Source organism: Candida theae (genome assembly GCF_024610275.1).
Source record: "Candida theae strain CBS 12239 chromosome Unknown scaffold3, whole genome shotgun sequence".
Classification (NCBI taxonomy): Eukaryota; Fungi; Ascomycota; class Pichiomycetes; order Serinales; family Debaryomycetaceae; genus Lodderomyces; species Lodderomyces theae.
In genome coordinates, this window is record NW_026261437.1 from 302,770 (window position 1) to 321,668 (window position 18,899).

Below are 18,899 nucleotides of genomic sequence, written 5' to 3' on the forward strand. Positions count from 1 at the left end.
CTCTCTCTCTCCTTTCACTTTTGATAAAAGTATTGTCTCCAGTAGTAGAATTCTAAACTTTATTCATTGTGCATATATATATATATATATATGACTGTATGAAGGCTTAAACAATAAACAATACATGTTTGGTTGGATTCCGCAACGTCCTTCACTCTCCTCCGCTCTTATTGGCTGAAAATAAAAACAGCATTAGATGTCAGGTAGCAAACAATGCAACCCTACCCATTTTGTGTCAAATTGAATATTACTTATTGTAAATTATCTTTTCCATCAAACCTTACACTGAACGCCCTCTTTTCCCATATTAAAATGGGGGAGAAATCCTCCCAAAGACAAAAAAAAATTATAAAAGCTTCACGTAACTGACTTAGCCTTCCTCTTACATCAATCATCCCTTTTTATCCATGATGGTCTCACTCAAATACTTGATCCATTTAGCGCTCGCAACAACCGCAGTCCAGTCATTCTCTCTTTTACACGACGCTGAAGGTTTTGCCATCTTACCACCAACAGATGTCGTTTTGAAGAACTTGAAAAGTGCGGGGAAGAAAGATTCGTTAAGCCACTACGATGTTGTAAACACTGTTAACGAGAATGGTGAGATTGTTCGAGTAAACATGCACTCCTTTGAAATTAAGAGTACTGGTAAATACAAGTACAACTATGACAATTCATGTTATCGTGATGAATCCAAGAGGGATTTATTTACTAGAGAGATTGAAGATGCTAGTTTGACTCAATGTTTCAACAAGGATAATGAGATGGAGACATCTCAATGTGGATTTGATTTCGTTTCTTATGATGATGCTACAAATTGTGATTCTTCTACAACCAAGTACTCCTGTGTATTGGATGTACAAAAACAGCAAGATGCCACTTTGAAGTTGAAGGATATGGATGATATTCCAGCTCAAGTTAGATGCTATCATAACCTCTCAACCGCTCAAAGTGACAAGGTCACTGGTGGCGCTTGTGCAAAATAAGCAAAGACTGATCTTAGTCAAGTCTTTTTTTTTTTTTTTGGTTTATAATATTAATACAATTTCCCGTGGTTCTGAATTAAGGCTCTAATGAAGTAGAGGTACGCAGTGTTCAGTTTGACTAGTCTACAAAACACCCAATCTCTAATTACGCATTAAAGAATTATTCTATATACAACGACTCCGTTCTTCTATTTCATCATATAGCAACCTCTCCTCCATCAACAATGCCCTCAAACTTGTACTCAGTATCGCTTGGCACCTTTACTTGACTACCATCAGTGCTAATTGGGGAATATAAATAGTATCCCAACAAACTATTAACACTGGCCCTGATTTGTGCTTCTTTCAAACTGGATCCAATACCTTCACCCAATTTCTCAGTTCCAACAAAAACACCAGCCAAAAACTGTGGGTGAGCGGATTTCCTACCAGTTTCTGCAATGAGTCTGATCTTTACTGGTTCTTTGAATTCCAACTTGTCACATAATCTAATCAATTCAGCAATTGGTTTATCAAATTCAAACATTTGTTCCAAAGGCAATTTTCTTGACAAGATGTGGTCAGATATGAATTGCCTAGCCGCATCTTCACCACAATGAGTATATATTCCGCCAACTATCGACCTGACCGCTGATGCGTGAGCAAGATCCTCTTGTTTCAACAATCTATGTTTACTTGAAGTGCCACCAATAACTTCTTCAATCCCGTGTACATTCACCTTGTTCTCAATTTCGTCATTTGTCATAAATCTCAATCTACCATACTTGATAAACTCAGACTCTTGACCCAAGAACCTATCCAATTTCGATACTGAGTCAACTTCAATACCAAACGATTTTCCAATTTGAGACAAAGCTTCCACTCCCATCAACGAGTCAACAGCAGCGTTATGTATACTCATTGGTAACCTAGGATAATGCAACAAAAGATGCTCTGTTACATAGTAACTTAATAATGTTTTACCCATTGTGTTTAACCCGAAATTGTTGGCTAATCCTTCACCCTCTGGACTTGATGTTTTCACCATATTGAGACACTGGGAAAGGGTACTTAATTTGAACCGGGGACTCAAATTGAGTCTGCTGTGAAGGGACACAAGTAAAGGTGACTGCTCAGCTGTTGATTCAGGTAATCTATGGACAAATATGTTGGACTTGGAAAAATCATTTACGTTGGATTCTTGGGGGACAGTTTGGAGTTCTGTTGCAGAATCAAATGGACCTGCTGGTGCTGCATGCCTTATGCTTGCAGTATGGTGTAACCCTTGTCTGATTATGATGCTATTGGACTGATTTAGTAGTTGTAAAGATCTGGCTCTTGTCGCTGAACGTGAAACAGCCCTCAACATTATAAGAGTTAACTTCTTAATGCGTGGTTGTATGGATTATGGACGTAAAAGTCAGGTATTAACTAATGTGACTTGACGATGCTGTCCTACTGCCTTTTCTCCTTCCCTTTGTTCCCTTAAGAAAAAAAAAAATTTTAAACTTGAAAAATTCCAACTCAATTGGTAGCTTTTGAATGTAATTTTTTAACCAACCAGAGCAAAAGACAAAGTGAGAGAGAGAGAGAGAGAGACAGAAACAACAAAGAAGAGGTTCTCTTGTCACCAAACTACACCATCCTAAATCTAAACATATAAAATGGCACATGCTCCTTCATTAAGTGTTCCAGCTATACTCACAATGTCGTCTGTGGCCGTACTTTACGGTTTGATCAAATCACCATTGAAGTACAAATGGGCAAGTGAAAGCAGAATTAGCCCCAAAGCTGATTTGGCATTTAGGAATAGCGCAGAGAAATGGTTGGAAGACCACAAGGGAGAACGTTACTAAGTACGCTGGTGGTAAGGTGTTGCTGTTGCTGTTGCTGTTGCTGTTGCTGTTGTGTGATTCTATTTCAAATCTGTTGTTCAGTCTGAATGTCATTGATTAGAAAGACCATGTTTTGTTCTGATAACGGGCTCAACTGGATCGTTCATAGCTATTTATTGAATAAATCTTGCATTTGATTAGAATGTATAACTTTTTCGAATGCTGAATATCTATAAAATGCTAACTCACAACGAGCTGTTAATCCTTCCAATCTCTACAACACCAAATGCATCCATCTACCGCGTCTCAATATTCTCCAATTCAATGTCTCCTGCCGGTTGTTTAGGATGTCCCAGCTCTTGTACTCTCAATTTAACCCAATCACTTTCCAATTTGATAAAACACCAAATCCATCGCCTCAAAATTTCCAATAGCTCAATTACTACATACCCAAACGAGTATGCATCATAGCCAAACAAAAATGTAGAGAATATGTGTATGAGTTTAATCTGTGACTCGTGTAGCTGTTCATTTATGATGAAATATTTGAGCATCCAAATAAACCTCAACAGGAAATCAATGACTATTGCAATGAAATAGACACCGTTTGGGAATGATTTGTGGATACGCAAAATGTGGAATTTGGAACCTGGGTTGAACAATTTATTAAACAATTGCAAATTCCAATCCATTTTGATGTCCCAGATAAAGGAATAAGTTGAATTCAAAGCCAGTAAAGCGTACCACCACGAGTTCAATGTGTTTAACCTATGGAGGAACGCACCTGACTGCTTGACTTCATCACTACTGGTCAACAACGTAGCTTTTATCAACATGTTGACGACGAGTGGACCAAAACCAGTACCATACTTGATCAAATTTAGCAAATGATGCACTTGTTGCGTCAATTTATATTCAAACCAACATTGCTTTATCCGAATCAAAGTAGGGATACACAATACAGCAAATTCCAATTTATAGTTGTACGTGGTATTCTCATCAATGTAGTAATTCCACACAAATAACCCAAAATCATTAATCACTTTAGCAAACGAGACCAAAGAATCGCTGATCAAGATGTCGTTGCTTCTCATCGTTTGTGAGTTGATTCCTCCTCGCAATACCCGCTTCATCGTGGTCCAAATGCGTACTTGACCAGGCGTGCTAATCAGTGGTTTCCCACGGAAAATACGATTCAATACGAAAATAAACACCACAATTAGTAGACCGTAATACAACAATTTCCAATCATTCACAAAGTACTGAATCAACTTAAATGCAACCCAACTAACTGTATTGACTATGGTGACTTCCCTCAAAATAGTCCAAATGCCACTAATTAAACGGGTGTTTTCATGCCTATCAGCAGGAATAGAAGTAGCAAATTCTCCACTGCCCAGCACTGGACCATCCAACTGAGTATACTTGTGAGGACTGTACGACAAATTTAGCAATTGGAGTAAATTTAAAGATGTGAATCGAAACAATATTACATTGAGGAAAAACCATAGAGCTAGACCTAGTTGGATCAAACCTAATATTCGAAACGGGAGTGGTACAAGGTCGTTGAATAAGATAGCTTGAGTTTCATTATTCAGCAGTTCTTCCATGATATCGCATATGTTGGTAGAAGTGACCGCTGGTCCTGGGATATTCTTTGTTGCCAAAAGCGTGAAATTTTTATTTTTATTTTTTTTTAGATCGACGCGGCCAAAGTAAACAATGGTTGGCTGTGTCGATAATCTTACAAGAATCAATGTAGAGAAGGTAGAGAGCGACAATTGAAGGAGATGTGTCAACAAGGAGGTTCTGACAACGATGCAAAATTGTTTAAATGGCTTCAGACGTGCCTTTCCTCTTGGAAAAGTACACGATTTGAATAAAAGTTGATAATCATTGTATTCATGATTAGCATGGAAAAACATCATTAGCCAAACTATTGAACTTTGCAATTGATATTAGAGACGTCCCGTAGCACTATGTTCTCCCTCTGCACTTACATATGCCAACAAAGAGAATATATTTGAGTGGTACTTGTATATTGATTATGTATACCCTTTAATGCAAGTTAGTAAAGACAGTCACATAAAAAGACCCCCACCCATTCCTTGTAACTCCCTTATTCTCAATGGTGCAACGAAATAGTTGTAATCAGAATTTTCAGTGTTTGGCTTGAATCGAATCGGTCAGCGTCCTGAAATAGGATCCTCCGTTTGGGGCGACATCTTTGTCATCATTGTATTCCGTAGACCATTGAGGGCAATTAGACAAGAATCATTGGTTATAATTGTAATATTGACATACTATTGAAAAAACAGCTCACACTGGAAGTAGTGAACTATTGATTTGAAGAAGAAAAAGAAGAGAAAGAGGAGAAGGAGAAGGAGAAGTAGGAAGAGGAAGATGTATTTAAATTTTGGTGAAGAATTTTCTCTCTGTCTTTCTTTTTTTTTTCAGCAGCTCATCTTTGCCAATGAAAAAAATGTTTACAAATTGAGTTTACCCGGCTTCAAAAGTGGTCAGCAAACTTTCCAACACAACTTTATCCAAGTCTACGATTAAGTTAATATGAATTTGTATCCTGCTTTAATTACCCAGGCTATCAAACAGACCACGACCATAACATAAATTACGTATTCACCTTTTTCCTTTAAATTTACTCTTGAGTTTCTCCTTTCTAGTATTCTCCCTACGTTCAGCTTTGCTCAAATACCTAAACTTCTTCTTTTTGGTTTTTGGCTTCTCGACCTTGGAAGGTTTGGCAACACCACACAACACGGCATAATTCTTGGCTCTTTCTACTGAATCTTGCAATACTTCTTGCGACTTGTTCAAATCAACATTGTTTGATTTGGCAACTTCTTCAAGACTTGTACCATTGGAGTCAGCATACCCATTTCCTAGTGGCTTGTCTATCGATTCTATGGTTACTGTAGTTTCGTCACCGAACCCATTGAGATCCGAGTTCGGTTCATATACTTCTTTATGATGTAAAATCCCCTTTAATGACACTGGCTTATCAGTTGCTGACTTCTCATCGGTCCCATCTTCATCAAACCCGGTCCACTCCTCATCGCTATCCTCTTCAGCTAACCCTCCATTGATCATCGCAAGCTCTTTTGCCTTCTCATTGAACTCTCGTAATTGATTCTCTAAATCTCGTTTACGTTCATCTCTTATTTGTTTCCTTTCCTCTATTCTGGCTAGCCTCTCCTGTTCCTTATTGTATTCTTGAGCTTTCTTTTGCCTTTGCAATTTTCGTTTATGGAACCCTGTCAAATATTCTTCACGGCTTTGCTTGTCAAACGTGACTTCATTGACTGCATGTTTCTTTGCTTGTTTCTCAGCATAGTTCTTACCTGACGTAAGTATCTGTCTGTTGTGTCTCACCATCGTCACGTAACCTTCCCTGGTATACCAATCTGCCTGAATTGAATGGAGAGACAAAATATACGAAGAAAAAAAAAAAAAGATCCACCATTTTTGAGGTTCTTGATCAACCTTAGAGATCAACACATCAGCATGGAAAACTTGGACAACATCAAACTATACCTCAAGTCCCTCGACCAATCACTATCTCAATATGAGTCAACTCTCGAGCCACTCCTATCACGCACACTCGATGAGCACTTGGCACAACAATCTTCACCCCAAGAAAAGATCAAATTCCTCAACAACTTCCAATACGTTCTAATATCAACGATATACTCATACTTGAAAACGATTGGGATTGATACCGACACACATCCCATAAAGAAGGAGTTGGCGCGTGTCAAGAGTTACATGACAAGAGCTAAAAATGTTGATCAGAAAAGTAATCAACATGATGAGAGCACCACCAACAAGGCAAAGACGAAGGAGTTTATTACTCGAACTTTGGGTGTCAAGAATGGTGTTGAAAACACAGTTGGCAATGTCGGTCCCGCTATCAGTACGCAGAATTTCCAAGGCACACATACTAAATTTAACGACGACGATGTGGAGGATGATGATGATGATGATGAAAGTGGAGCTGAAGAACTGAGATTGCGTACGCTGAGTGAACCAAAAGAAGAGGCACAGATTGAGAGCATACAGAGTAAAAAGCATGTCAAAAGCAAGATTGATAAATTAGCCATGCAAAAAGGGAAATCAAAACAGCTGAAGAATAAAGTCACCAAACCCAAACACGGTAACTCTCCCAAACCCAAGAAGCAAAAGAAAACTAAAGGATAGTGATATATAGACTCAATATTAGAATGTATGACTGAGAAATTTCTTATACTCCTTCTTAATAAAAAAAAAAAAAATCTATGCAAAGTATTCACTAAATACATACTCATGTTTCAAGTTATCTTGGACACAATAATAAATCTCCATCAACAAATGTGGAAACTTGTTATTAAAATACTGGTAAAACCCATTAGGCAACGGGGCCATCTTCTCTTGTAAGCCAGGAGGCATATCATTATAATGATGATACTTGTTTCTTATAGCCCGCAACAAATCCATCAACTTAGTAGTTTGGTACTTGCGGTACTTGCCCAAATTCTCCAAAAACTCCTCATCGGCAAGCTGACCATGCCAGTCGAGATTATGTACAATTTGAGCGTGTTTCTCCAACTCAAGCAACAAGTCACTCGGTGGATCACGTTTTTCAACTTCGAATCGATCACTAACTTTGAGTAGAAACTCAAGACGTTTAGTTGGTGACCAGAAAAGTGGATGATGGAGGATTTTTGAAGTGTTGGGACGCAAGGCGGGGTTGGCGTGAATTAAACTTGAAATCAAATCAATTGATTCGTACTTGTCATTAGGACACTTGGTGAGCAAGATGGATAAGTCATATTCGCCTCTGATGATGTTACCTTCTCGCATATATCGATCACCAAATGGATGCTGTCCGTTGGTTAAAATGTAGAAAAACACACATCCAAGGGAGAAAATATCGATGGCTTTAGTTAAGCGTTTACCTCCTGATACGGAGGTGGAGGTGGAGGTGGAGCTGGCTGTGGTAGAAGTAGTTATAGCCCCGTTGGAGTGGACGGAAGAAATGGAGTCCGGTGAAATCTCCAATAAATCGTGATTGAGCAACAACTCAGGAGCTCTCCAGCCCGAAGTTCCCGACGCGGCGTGTTGAGTGGTTGCTCTAAACGATGATTGATCATGCTCCAACTTCTTACACAATCCAAAATCAGAAATCAACAACCGAACATTGTTTTCATACTGTATTTTCTCCAGCACAATCGGATCTCTTTTCAAATGTGGCGACTTCTTGACGTTTGCAACCAAGATATTTTGTGGTTTAATATCTCGATGTACAATCTTTAACGAATGCAAATAATGCAACCCACTTGCCAACTGATACAATATATCATTTCTTCTCGGAATTGACAAATCGGCAACCTTTTGTGGTTTTTCAATTATATCCTCCAATGTACATAAACAAAGCTCCAACGCAATGTACAAAAACTTTTCTGATTCAGATGATTGTGAGCAAAAGTATCTAATCACATTTGGGTGGTCATCTGATTCCTGCAATAGCCGAACTTCATGGTTTGCAATGTCGTAGAAATCGAGCAACATCCGCTTCACCGCCACAGGTCGATTTTCAAAAGTACCTTCAAACACAACAGTTCCATGAGATCCATACCCTAGTATTTTGTCAGAAATAATCAAATTGTTTTCAATTTGCAACTTCTTCTTCAGCTTGGGTGGTAATGGCAAGGTTTGTATAAGACTCTTTGTGGCAATGATCTCTTCTTCTGCGTCTTCTTCAGAATTTTTGTCATCATGGCTCAACTCCTTTTCCTCAGAATTCTTGTTCTTGTTGATATGCTTTCCGCCTCTTTTGGCTCCTCCTCTGCTGCCTCTCTTGCGCTTCTTCTTTGTAAGTGGCTCATTCTCGGTCTGCTCTTTCTCTTCAGTGTCGTCAGCATTTACAGTGCTCTCTAGTCCATCTCTAGTTTCCTCTTCCTCATGCAGTAAGGGTTCATTGATAGCACCAATATCTTCAATAATCTCGGACTCAGGTTCGACTATTGTCACCTTTTTCTTCTGTATACGATCAGTAGCATCTTCAGTTGACTGCAAACTTTCCACCTCAATAACCTCCATTACTCCACCGACATCCTTTAAGGTATTAACGCCCAGTTTTGATTCAACCTCTGCACTCTCTTCTCCAGCGTCTGGCCCGTTTGATTGTTGTTCAACAACTATGCTCTTGGGCTCTTCATCCCTGACCAATTCCAAATCATCATTGATTCTAAAGTTTCCAAATAGCTTCCTAACATACTTGTTTGACCTTCCAAAAAAGACAACCAATAAAAGTATAACCATCATGACACTCAAATCCTCAACTATGCGTTTGATGATTGCGACGGATCCAGAAGATCGTATTGTTGGTGTGAAATTTTCAACAGAATCCTTCACTGGCTCAACCATAATGACATCGGAGCCAATTGTTGAGACTTTGGCTGGGAACTTGATACCATCAATGATATTCGGTACTGGCTGTGCTGGGGTATTGTTCTCCTCATTACCGTCACCAATTCTCTTTATATCCTTTGGCGAGGTAAACCTTGAAGCTGGTTGGTAGGAAGAGTCTCTTGACAACTCGACAACTCGATGGATTCCCGTAATCAACTGCTCAATTTGCTCGGGGGTGCTTGTGGAAAGTTGATAATCTTCGATATACCCTACTGCCTCGTTAACGCCTGCGTAATATTGATTCAAGATAGCTTGGTATTTGGAAAGAGGAGCACTCTTAATCAATGTTGGGTAGTTGTGGAAACTCATGGCCACCCATTGATTTGAGTCGGAGGTTTTGTTGATAAAGACTAAATCGTCATTCCTTGCATCACTTGTTTGTAATTGGTTCAAAACTTCTAATGGATGGGGTAGCAACACATAGTCCCTTTGTTTATCATTATGGAATACATCAAAAATATTCACAGCCAATGCTGGTAAGCGACTGATCCAGACTGGAGTACCGATGTCTTTATTAATGGCTAATAAGGACCTATCATGGAAAGGAGTAAAATACAACTTGTCCAACGATTGTTTGTTTTGCATTATCAAGTCATTGTCAATGTTGTTTGGTACCCATTGGTTATAAGTGACATTCCAAACTATATTACTGTTTGTTTTGGAATGAATGGATAGCTGATATGTTGTTTTCCCAATCATTATGGTATCATCTTGTCCTCCGTCTCTGGGAGGGAGTGTAGTTTGCAGCACGGGGCATTCATCTTGATTACCAAATGCCGACTTGACTTCACCGGTGTGGATATTTAGACTGTACAAGGATGTCTTTCTCGTGCCCGTGTAAATTTTATCATCACCACTAAGAGAAAAAGGCGACTCCATAACCAAGTGTTTTATACTCGTGGGTAGTTTATTCAATCCAAACATGGGTGTAAAATAGTACAAAGTACCATCTTCATAAGGCTCAACAAACCATAGGATATTTGACTGCTGACTTTTCGCATTCTCAAAAGTATTATTTGACTGGACCTTGACTAGAGGCTCATCTATAGGTAGGGTCCAAAGCATGGTCCCTGTACCCCTTTCTACCCCATGCAAGTTGCCGTTGATGTCACTAACGAGTAAAATATCTTGTAGTTCGCAGTCATCAATTGATCGAAACTCCAACGGAAGAAGTGAGTTCGTGTGTTTTTGTTGATATCCAAGCAGTGGTGACTCGTGACGATCTTGGACATGGGGTGTTACTTGAGGCTGATGTCGGTTGTATTGCACTTCGCTTTGATGAATGACCTCATTTTCCTGTCTAAAAGCAGGCACCGTTGATTTCTCTAGTCGCCCCGTAGCCCAACTGAACCCTATGAGTATGAGGCAAATTAGTGATGATAGTATGGGTATTATCTGCATTATATGATACAGCACGTTTTACTCTCTATGCATTCAACAGAGACGTGGATGCAACCGAGGACAAGAAAAGTTTTGCTGAAAGGGGAGGTTTGCGGTTTGGGCTTGTGAGAAAGTACCGTTTGTCCCATGAAATTTTTTTCTTTTTTTTTTTTTTTCCTTTTCCTTTCTCCTCTTTTTTGTCTGTCTGTGCTCGTTTTATATTGCTTGGACTGTAAGGGAAAGTATCAAGAAATGGCAGATAAGAGGTTGGATATAAAACTATGATGATATAGGTCCGTTCCATTTGATATGGACCTTGCGAATTTTTATGTGCTCTGTTGTCTGGGCAGCCTACAGTAAGACAATACAACATGTCAGACCAATTGCGGTCAAGCACACATCGCCTCCACATCTCTCTAAATCCATATATCCATTTTCAAAGTTTTTACATACATTACTTATCATTAATATTAACACTATTTTGTCTTCCACTCAATGGGGATTCCTTGTCGCTTGAAAGAGTTACATTTCGTGCGTTGTTTTCCTTCCCCTTTTTCTAAACCTCATTGCCATCTTCACCAACCTCAAGTTTCATTTCATTGAGTATATCAGTTGTCTTTACTTGCCTTTGGTCGGCAATCAATGTTACCAACTGCAATGCAACGTCTTTCAACTCGTTGTATTTTTTCAATTGTTGGATATGTCTCTTGACAATCACCTCAGGTTGGTCATTCCCTTCCAATTCGTGAATTAAACATGAGCATTGCTGCTTGATTTCATCAAGATTCTTTTCTTTTGTGGATATACGTTCCTGGTCTTCTGGACTAAGTGTTGACGTTGAAGATGTGGCGGAGTGTGACTTAAATGATTCACGGGGGGCTGTGTAAGCCGAGGGTGAGGTTGGCGACGTGCTGAGTGACTCTGCAAACAGCTTTGTGGTATTTTCTTTGTCCCCTATGCTTGGTGAAAGAATTGGAACAGTGGTGTCTATTGCTTGCGTATCTAGTGTTTGACGAATGGTGGTTTCGCCTTCGCCTGACAGGTTCTGCAATTTCAACTGGCGTGGTTCAGTATTGATTGATGAGACAACAGTGCTGTTGCCAACACACGTACTTTCTTCTGAAGATGACTGCAGTTGCGGTTGTGGTCTTGCTGATTCAGACGACGATGGCAACGACGTAGAGATACGCGTACTTTGGTGTGGATGAATCTGTGAATGGCTGTTGCCATTGGATCCAGCTTCGTCATTATCTATCACAAGCTTCGTTGTTGACTCGAGTAGTGAGTTCTCGTGATCTACAGTGTCAGACATGTTGTGGAATGTAGCTGTGTTGTGTGATGAGTAGAAAGAGGCAAAAAATGCTTCGTGGATGTTGTTGCAATTGAACTTTTCTAGTGTATAAACACAAGTCTGGAAATAATTTGGAACAGCAAAAAGGGATGGAGGAGGGAATCTGTGTTATGAAATAGATCAAAGTGTAATCTATTACCTTCTAACGTCGTTGAATGTAGGCTGGTATTGTGAATAAAACACAAACTGTCTATGAAGATGAAGTGTGTGGTAAAAAGGATGATAAAAAAAAAAAACTTTTTCTTTGAAGTGTAAATTGAGGTGAAGTGTGAAAAAAAGAGAAAAGTTTGTAGTACAAATAAACTAACAAGCAGATACACAAGTCTCTGTTTTTCTTTTTTTTTTTTTTTTTTTTTTACGTTCACAACTATGAAAAAACAACAACATTTTCACCACCTATTACATCTGGTCAACATTACATATTGTTCCCTATGTGTCTACACTTTGGACGTACCCCATCCGTATACCCGAAGTGAGCTGACCATGTTGCGTCTTGATCCTTCTCTAGTTGAAAAGCTTTCAAGATTTGATGACATAGCCATTTTTTTTCATTTGTTTGTTTGTGTAACCTGAAGGATCTCGCTCCATCGATCCTCAGGAAACACCAACAGCAATAGATAGAGAGACCTCTCTCATTCTCCTAATTGTGATGCTCTAAGATGAAGTAGTGATGAGAGATTGGTGATGTGAACGGATGAACCCGTTTACGCCTTGTCTTGGCGAATGACAAAACTGGCGATGGATTGATTACCCACTATCCGCCATTATTGTGTCGCCAACGTCTGCCGGGCTAAAAAGAAAAAAAAAAAAAGAATGTCAATGACATGACACAAATGCAATTTCTTTTTCTAATCATGACGTCATATGAATTGCCCAGCGGAACCTTGATTATCCAGGGCGTAAAGCGATTAGAATACCACACGAGTTAATGAATATAAATGAGTAGTGATAAAGAGACATGATTATCCATGTCTCTCTCCTATACTCTCTATGAAGTGCACAAAAAAAAAGTATATGGCTCTTTATCTTGGCAAACTCAATTTCTATTATTTTAAGCAAGCCTGTCTGTGCAACTTTGGTCTACAAAAAATGTTTCCATAAATGAGAAGGGGGTATCTGTTACATCTATAAATTTAACCACTGTGCAACTATACGCCATACTGAAAACCATTTAAGCTCAAGCTCAAAATCACTTGACGATTTACGTTTCACACACACAGTTTCACCATCATTTAATCACCATAGATGGAGTAGGCACTGCTGGAAGCTCGTCATATCTGCCTGGTCCACAGCTTTGTCCACCACCATTATGCCTCACCTCATCCTGTACATGTCTCAATCCACGCGAACTAACTCTAAGTCCATCGTCACCTCTAGGAGTCATCTTGCGATAATCTGTAGATGGAATGTAGCCGCCACCATATCCTGCAACTTGGCTTGTATAGCTAGTTTGGTTAGATTCATCCAAACCTTGCCGTTGCGTTTGACCCTGTGGCTGTTGCTGGAAGGACTGTCCAGTCGCAAATTGGCCGCCTCGATTTCGCTGCTTAACGCTTCCATTCTCCCTCTCCTTCGCCTCTTTGAATTGTAAATAGCTTGAGTCCTGCAGCTGTTTATGAAGTTGTTGTTGATTATTCCGTTGATGCTGTAGCATTTGCTCTTGAAATTGTCGCTCGTTCTCCCTCAAGTTCTGCAATTGCCATTGTCTAGGTCCAGTATTAACAAAACCAAAATCATACTCACTTCCAGACTTGGATCTTCTCTTCACTTTACTAAAATGTCCATTTCCACGACCATTTCCGTCATCTACGCAGCCATTGGGTGAGTTATTCACCAAAGTGGAATTAGCAGCAGGTGAGCTTGCGTTTCTGATATTTTGCTGAACTAAAGTCAATTTTGGAGACGGTGGAGAATGGACATTGGGTGCAAAAAACTTGTTGAGGTACCCTAGTGAAGAATGCCCCTCTGGTGTTAATTTCTTCAAATCAGAATGGGGTCCATGTTTTGATGTCAAGGATGTATGAGATTTGACGTTGCGCAACTTGTGAAGTTTCTTTGGTGGCGTAGCTGCATCGGTTGTTGTCCTTAATGTTTTCAAATCCAATGACGTCGCTGCCGCAATGAAAACTGATTGGCAAACCCTCAACAAATTCCAAGAGTGCTCCATCACCGCATCCCCGTCAATTGAAATATCTTCCTCAACGGGTTGTTCATACTTGATGCCCATGTTATGCACTTGCAAATTCAAATCACCCAATTGAGGAACCACTCTTGCTAAAAACGACAGAATCATCATCTCAGCCAGCTTGACTCTTGCACCATATTTGTTCAATAACACACGGTTCACCAACACAACATTGCTATTCTTACGCCCACCATAAAACAACCAACACCGGAGCAAGTTTGCGCCGAGGTGTACCAATGCCCAGTCATTAAACACAACCGACGCAATGATATGAAGCAAGACATAATATAACCAGTAGTTTAGCAAGAATTGGTAGGAGCTCGGTCGAAACTCAATCTGTTTATCAAGCGCTTTAAGAGTGTAAATCCCAGGTATTAGTGCGTTTGTGGTGGTGAATATTAAACCAATTATGTTAAACATACTCAGAACTGCTTTCTTTCCGTAACTAGGCAGGGTATCAAGGAGGTTAAGTGCTCTGAAAATCGAGCCTATCTCTTTGATGGTATGTATGTTTCGTGAAGCTTAAAACTATTTGAGCCAAGTGTAAAGAAATATGAGATGACTCTTATAATAATCCTAAGTTGTGCTTCACACTTTTCGGAGTTAGCTTGCTGCACTATATAAAGTACAATTTTTCTATGCAGTGGCGCATAACAATAAAAAAAACAAAAAAAAAAGTTCCCAGTGTGGTCGCTTAATGGACAAAAGCGGAAGAATTACGAATTTGGCACATACAGCTTTAATACCAGAACAATAGTCAAGCTTGGTAGTCACTGAAGCATGCAGTGGTTCTAGATTCAGTTATTACTGTAACCAAATGGTGGAACCCACAAGTGTTGTACATATTTAAAGTGCGCAATTGCATTAGCTGCACTTTCAAAAAAAACTTGCAATCTATTCCCAAATAGGACACTTTTGTTACACAAAACCAAAAAAATCGATATACATTCCAAACCCGCACGACTAACAAAACTGTGTAGTAAACAGCCAGCAATGGGAGTTTGCCCCATTGTCCTGCTCAAACAGGGATGTATATGAACTGTGACAGGGATACACTAGGATTTCACCCATATACATTACTGTTATTGTACACTACAAAATAGGCAGTCCTTAGTTATCACCCACGGAAAATGGCAAAATGGTGAATATCTAAAAAAGTTATTGTCTACTTAATTACACACAAAATTCTACTCTGTCAACGTTCAATTGTGACTGCAATTCAAGGTACCCATTTCACCCAACTTCAGATCACTTCGCGAAACGATCCATTGCCAAACTTGCCTCTCTGCATCACAATACACTTTGGCTCTCATTGCCTCTTTACTTCCACTGCCGGACGAGAACAACGACACAAACTTATTGGTGATGAGATGAGCCACAATGAAAGCTAAAAACATAATTATGAATCCCATTATAGTGCTGTCCATTATGGAAATCGGAACCAGATCCCCAATGGACTTGGCCAACGCATTAACTTGCTCAAGAACTGTTTTCGGCTGTTCAACTGGCTTCTCCTCCGGCTTCTCTCTCTTTTCCGTATTGCGTCTACTTCTATTCGATTTCTTCTTTGCAGCAGCACCAGCACCAGCACCACCTCCATTCTTACTGCCTCCCTCAGAAAGAATCGTATTCAAGGTCTCAATCATGTCCTTCATACTATCCTTTTGTCCATCAATCGTTCCCTTCTCAATAGCCCCTTTGATCCATGATTTACCACTCCATTCAATAGATGACGCAACCCAAATCTTTGTTTGATTGTTTTGTGCCCAACTAAGGAAAATCTTGGTCTTCACTTTAAATGAGTTTCCACTGGGTACATCAGGAGTTTGTGTAGTTTGGACAACTTCGTAATACTTTTCCGGATTATATTCAATTAAATCGTCATCCAATATGCATTTGGTTTGCTTGGGTCCAATCGGCCCACCCAATTGTTTAGTGTATGTATAATGACGGTTCTTGTCATTATTAGTCAACCCATGAAGACCCGACTCATCAATGTCAAAATTTTTTTGATCCTTGAGAACTCGTACAAAATATGAGGTATCAGATCCAAATAGAAGTAAATAAACCACACCAGGTGGTGCTTTGACAACCTCTTCAGCAATGAATGTCTCGTCTGAAGATTTACTATAACCAGTGTCGGTAGGTGCGTGCGTGGCGGGTCCAACAATTGGAAACCCATTGAACCCGCCACTAGAGTCAGCTGAATCTTCTCCACCACCACCACCACCTCCTCCTCCTCCTCCTCCAGCATTCGCCGCATTGCCGTCGTCAGATTTCGATGGGTCTCCTTTCTTACCTTCAGTGTCTCCCTCACCACCATCTTCATCTAGTGATGTGTCTTCATCGTCATCGTCATCGCCATCAGTATCATCAGTTCCATCCAGATGTTCATCATCGGATGAGTTTCCGTCCTCTACGTCAGATTGGTCATTGCTATTCCTTTGTGCTCTCTTGCTCAACTGTTTTGGATCAATGTTTGACTTTTCCAACAATAAACGATGCCAAACATTCGTGATTAACTTGAATGCCGAATCACGGCCAATTATACTGGCAAAAGTGTACTTTTGATGTAATGTTTTGATAACCATACCATTGGGAAACAAGCCTGCTGTCGTTTTCTTTTCAATTTGAATCACCTCTTGCAAAGGGACGATTATATGCTTAACCCAACCAAGAATATTTGAATTGAAACACACAAAGTGATCACTAAGATACATCTTTCCTTGTACTAGAATATCCTTTGAAAGCGCACAGCTAAAGTCATCAATTAGTTTTTCATTTTTGGGAAGCTTCTTGAAAGCATGATGAAACTCTTTATTTCGCTTTTTTGATGCATGCTCAATTTTGATATCATAATCAATCACATTATCTAGCTCTTCAGTCTCAGACCCTGACTCATAAACTAATCGATCTTGGTCCATTGTTCTTGATGGCCCTTGAGATTCATTTACAGTACCATTGGGACTAGCCAAGTTCGATTGTCCTCCCGAAGTTCTTCCTATTGAATGCAGTCTTTCAGTTGCTGGTACCAGTCCTCCATTGGTTGTTGTTCTTTGTACACGCTTAACATCTGACCCATTTGATGTTGCTTGTAACTGATTTGCAACGGGAAGGGTTCGATTAAGCTGGTCCGGACTAATAGGACGCTTCACTCCTCCATTTGCATTATTTGAAAATTGAGACGTTATCGATTTCAGATTTTGAATTGGATTGTTTTCAAAATCAGCTAGGGAAAGGTCACCGTTGCCCAATGAATTTAAGGGTGAATCACGAACTGATTCAAATTGTACTGATTGTGCTGCATCGTGGTCACCATCAGTTGAAACGCGTTGAGTGCCAGCACTATGAGATGCAGCCATAGACGACGCGCTGTCCAGCTGGTGGTGATGGGGCGATAGTAAATTTTCCTCTTCATGTTTCACCGATTTGACAAAATTGTCCAATCTTATTGCAAACAGATGATCCTTCTTTTTGTCCTTCTCTTCTGAATCCTGCAAGTTCGACATCTTGCTACTAGCAGCTGCAAGAAGAGACGATAAGAATCCTCCCGATTCTCCCTTTGTGCGTGAGTCTGATGTCGACGACTTCGACGGACTTGCATTGTGTAAAGATGAGTCAACTGAGTTCAGAGTATCTCGATGCGATGGTGCTTGTAGATGGTGATCCTTATACCCAGAAGTTCCTGAAACTGACTCTTGTCGAACAACATTGACTGCAATTGCTGGATCTTGGCTAGCTCCTACCACGTTTTCTCCGTAGTCTCTTGGCAAACTGGTACCATTTTCATGGTCAACTGGTGCAATTATCTGGGGTGGAATCGGTGATCTTGGCTGCTGCGGCTGTTGCACTTGCTGAGCTCGCGGGGCTTGCTGAGGTCGGAATGATGGCGATGTTGGTCTTGGTACCACAGGCAGCCCCATTATTTCGTTATATGGTCTAGTAGGAGATGACACCCTTCGAGAAGCTCTGGTTTTCAGTGGCATTTTCAATACGGATGGACTTGAGTTGATAGAATTACTCTCTGATGAAGCAAGCGAAGTGCGATGAGAAGGTATGTCACTGAATCGATGTCGTCTCCTGCTGCTCCCTCTTCTCAATGGGTTGTTGTTGATGTTGTGGTGGCTGCTGTTGCTGTTGTTGTTGCTCTTGCTGTTGCTCTTGCTCTTGTTGGAGTTTGGTGAGCTTCGATTATGGTTGCTGTTTGGGTCGGAGTGCTTTTTTCGTTTAAAGAGACGATCCATACTTTTTTGTCGCACCCCCACTCCTCTCTCTCTCTCTCACTCTTTTCTGTCACAATTTTCGTTTAGTGTGAATACTATTGTTCTCTAGTTTTTGTTTTAGCCATCTGGATGGCCTTCACACCGACTCTATGAATAACGTGGATCTCTGTTGGAGTTTATAGCTGGATGAGACTTGTTGGAACCGTATAATGGAGCAAACTTAAAAGAATGTGTAGTATTTTGTTAGCAAGTCGGAAGAAGGAACAATCATTTGATCGAAGCTAATAGATTGCATTGATTATGGTACAAAAGTGGAATCATCGGATATAAAATCAAGACAATTTCAATTACAACAACAACTCCACAAGCAGCAAACTTTATAGATCTAGACACTGATTAGCAGTAGCTGCACTTTAGGAGCTTTTATTCTGTAGAATAAAAGAGCGGAAATATCAGGCAACCACCGTTGATTTCTGCGTTGTGCCAGCACCT

The 18,899-nt window shown here is 40.0% G+C and overlaps 8 protein-coding genes across 8 annotated transcripts; 2 read left to right on the plus strand and 6 right to left on the minus strand. All coding sequences in view use genetic code 12, as the record gives it.

Annotated features, from left to right (window-relative positions):
- Positions 1 to 407: 407 nt before the first annotated feature.
- COI1 (Coi1p) lies at positions 408 to 986 on the plus strand (the record flags this gene model as incomplete). The annotated part of the gene is made up of 1 exon (XM_051752228.1): positions 408 to 986. The coding sequence occupies one exon, from the start codon at positions 408 to 410 to the stop codon at positions 984 to 986; it is 579 nt and encodes a 192-aa protein (XP_051608696.1).
- Positions 987 to 1,182: 196 nt separating this feature from the next.
- MRPL3 (mitochondrial 54S ribosomal protein mL44) lies at positions 1,183 to 2,334 on the minus strand (the record flags this gene model as incomplete). Its single annotated transcript, XM_051752229.1, has 1 exon — positions 1,183 to 2,334. One exon carries the CDS (start codon positions 2,332 to 2,334, stop codon positions 1,183 to 1,185), a length of 1,152 nt encoding a protein of 383 aa, XP_051608697.1.
- Positions 2,335 to 3,096: 762 nt separating this feature from the next.
- Positions 3,097 to 4,410, minus strand: ERD1 (Erd1p; the record flags this gene model as incomplete). Its single annotated transcript, XM_051752230.1, has 1 exon — positions 3,097 to 4,410. The coding sequence occupies one exon, from the start codon at positions 4,408 to 4,410 to the stop codon at positions 3,097 to 3,099; it is 1,314 nt and encodes a 437-aa protein (XP_051608698.1).
- Positions 4,411 to 5,437: 1,027 nt separating this feature from the next.
- On the minus strand, positions 5,438 to 6,193 carry KGF57_002872 (uncharacterized protein; the record flags this gene model as incomplete). The annotated part of the gene is made up of 1 exon (XM_051752231.1): positions 5,438 to 6,193. One exon carries the CDS (start codon positions 6,191 to 6,193, stop codon positions 5,438 to 5,440), a length of 756 nt encoding a protein of 251 aa, XP_051608699.1.
- A 129-nt stretch (positions 6,194 to 6,322) lies between these two features.
- KGF57_002873 (uncharacterized protein) lies at positions 6,323 to 7,015 on the plus strand (the record flags this gene model as incomplete). Its single annotated transcript, XM_051752232.1, has 1 exon — positions 6,323 to 7,015. One exon carries the CDS (start codon positions 6,323 to 6,325, stop codon positions 7,013 to 7,015), a length of 693 nt encoding a protein of 230 aa, XP_051608700.1.
- A 75-nt stretch (positions 7,016 to 7,090) lies between these two features.
- IRE1 (bifunctional endoribonuclease/protein kinase) lies at positions 7,091 to 10,669 on the minus strand (the record flags this gene model as incomplete). Its single annotated transcript, XM_051752233.1, has 1 exon — positions 7,091 to 10,669. One exon carries the CDS (start codon positions 10,667 to 10,669, stop codon positions 7,091 to 7,093), a length of 3,579 nt encoding a protein of 1,192 aa, XP_051608701.1.
- Positions 10,670 to 11,204: 535 nt separating this feature from the next.
- Positions 11,205 to 11,960, minus strand: KGF57_002875 (uncharacterized protein; the record flags this gene model as incomplete). Its single annotated transcript, XM_051752234.1, has 1 exon — positions 11,205 to 11,960. The coding sequence occupies one exon, from the start codon at positions 11,958 to 11,960 to the stop codon at positions 11,205 to 11,207; it is 756 nt and encodes a 251-aa protein (XP_051608702.1).
- A 1,267-nt stretch (positions 11,961 to 13,227) lies between these two features.
- Positions 13,228 to 18,428, minus strand: KGF57_002876 (GRAM and VASt domain-containing protein; the record flags this gene model as incomplete). Its single annotated transcript, XM_051752235.1, has 3 exons — positions 13,228 to 14,534; positions 14,607 to 14,672; positions 15,398 to 18,428. 3 exons carry the CDS (start codon positions 18,426 to 18,428, stop codon positions 13,228 to 13,230), a joined length of 4,404 nt encoding a protein of 1,467 aa, XP_051608703.1.
- Positions 18,429 to 18,899: the final 471 nt, after the last annotated feature.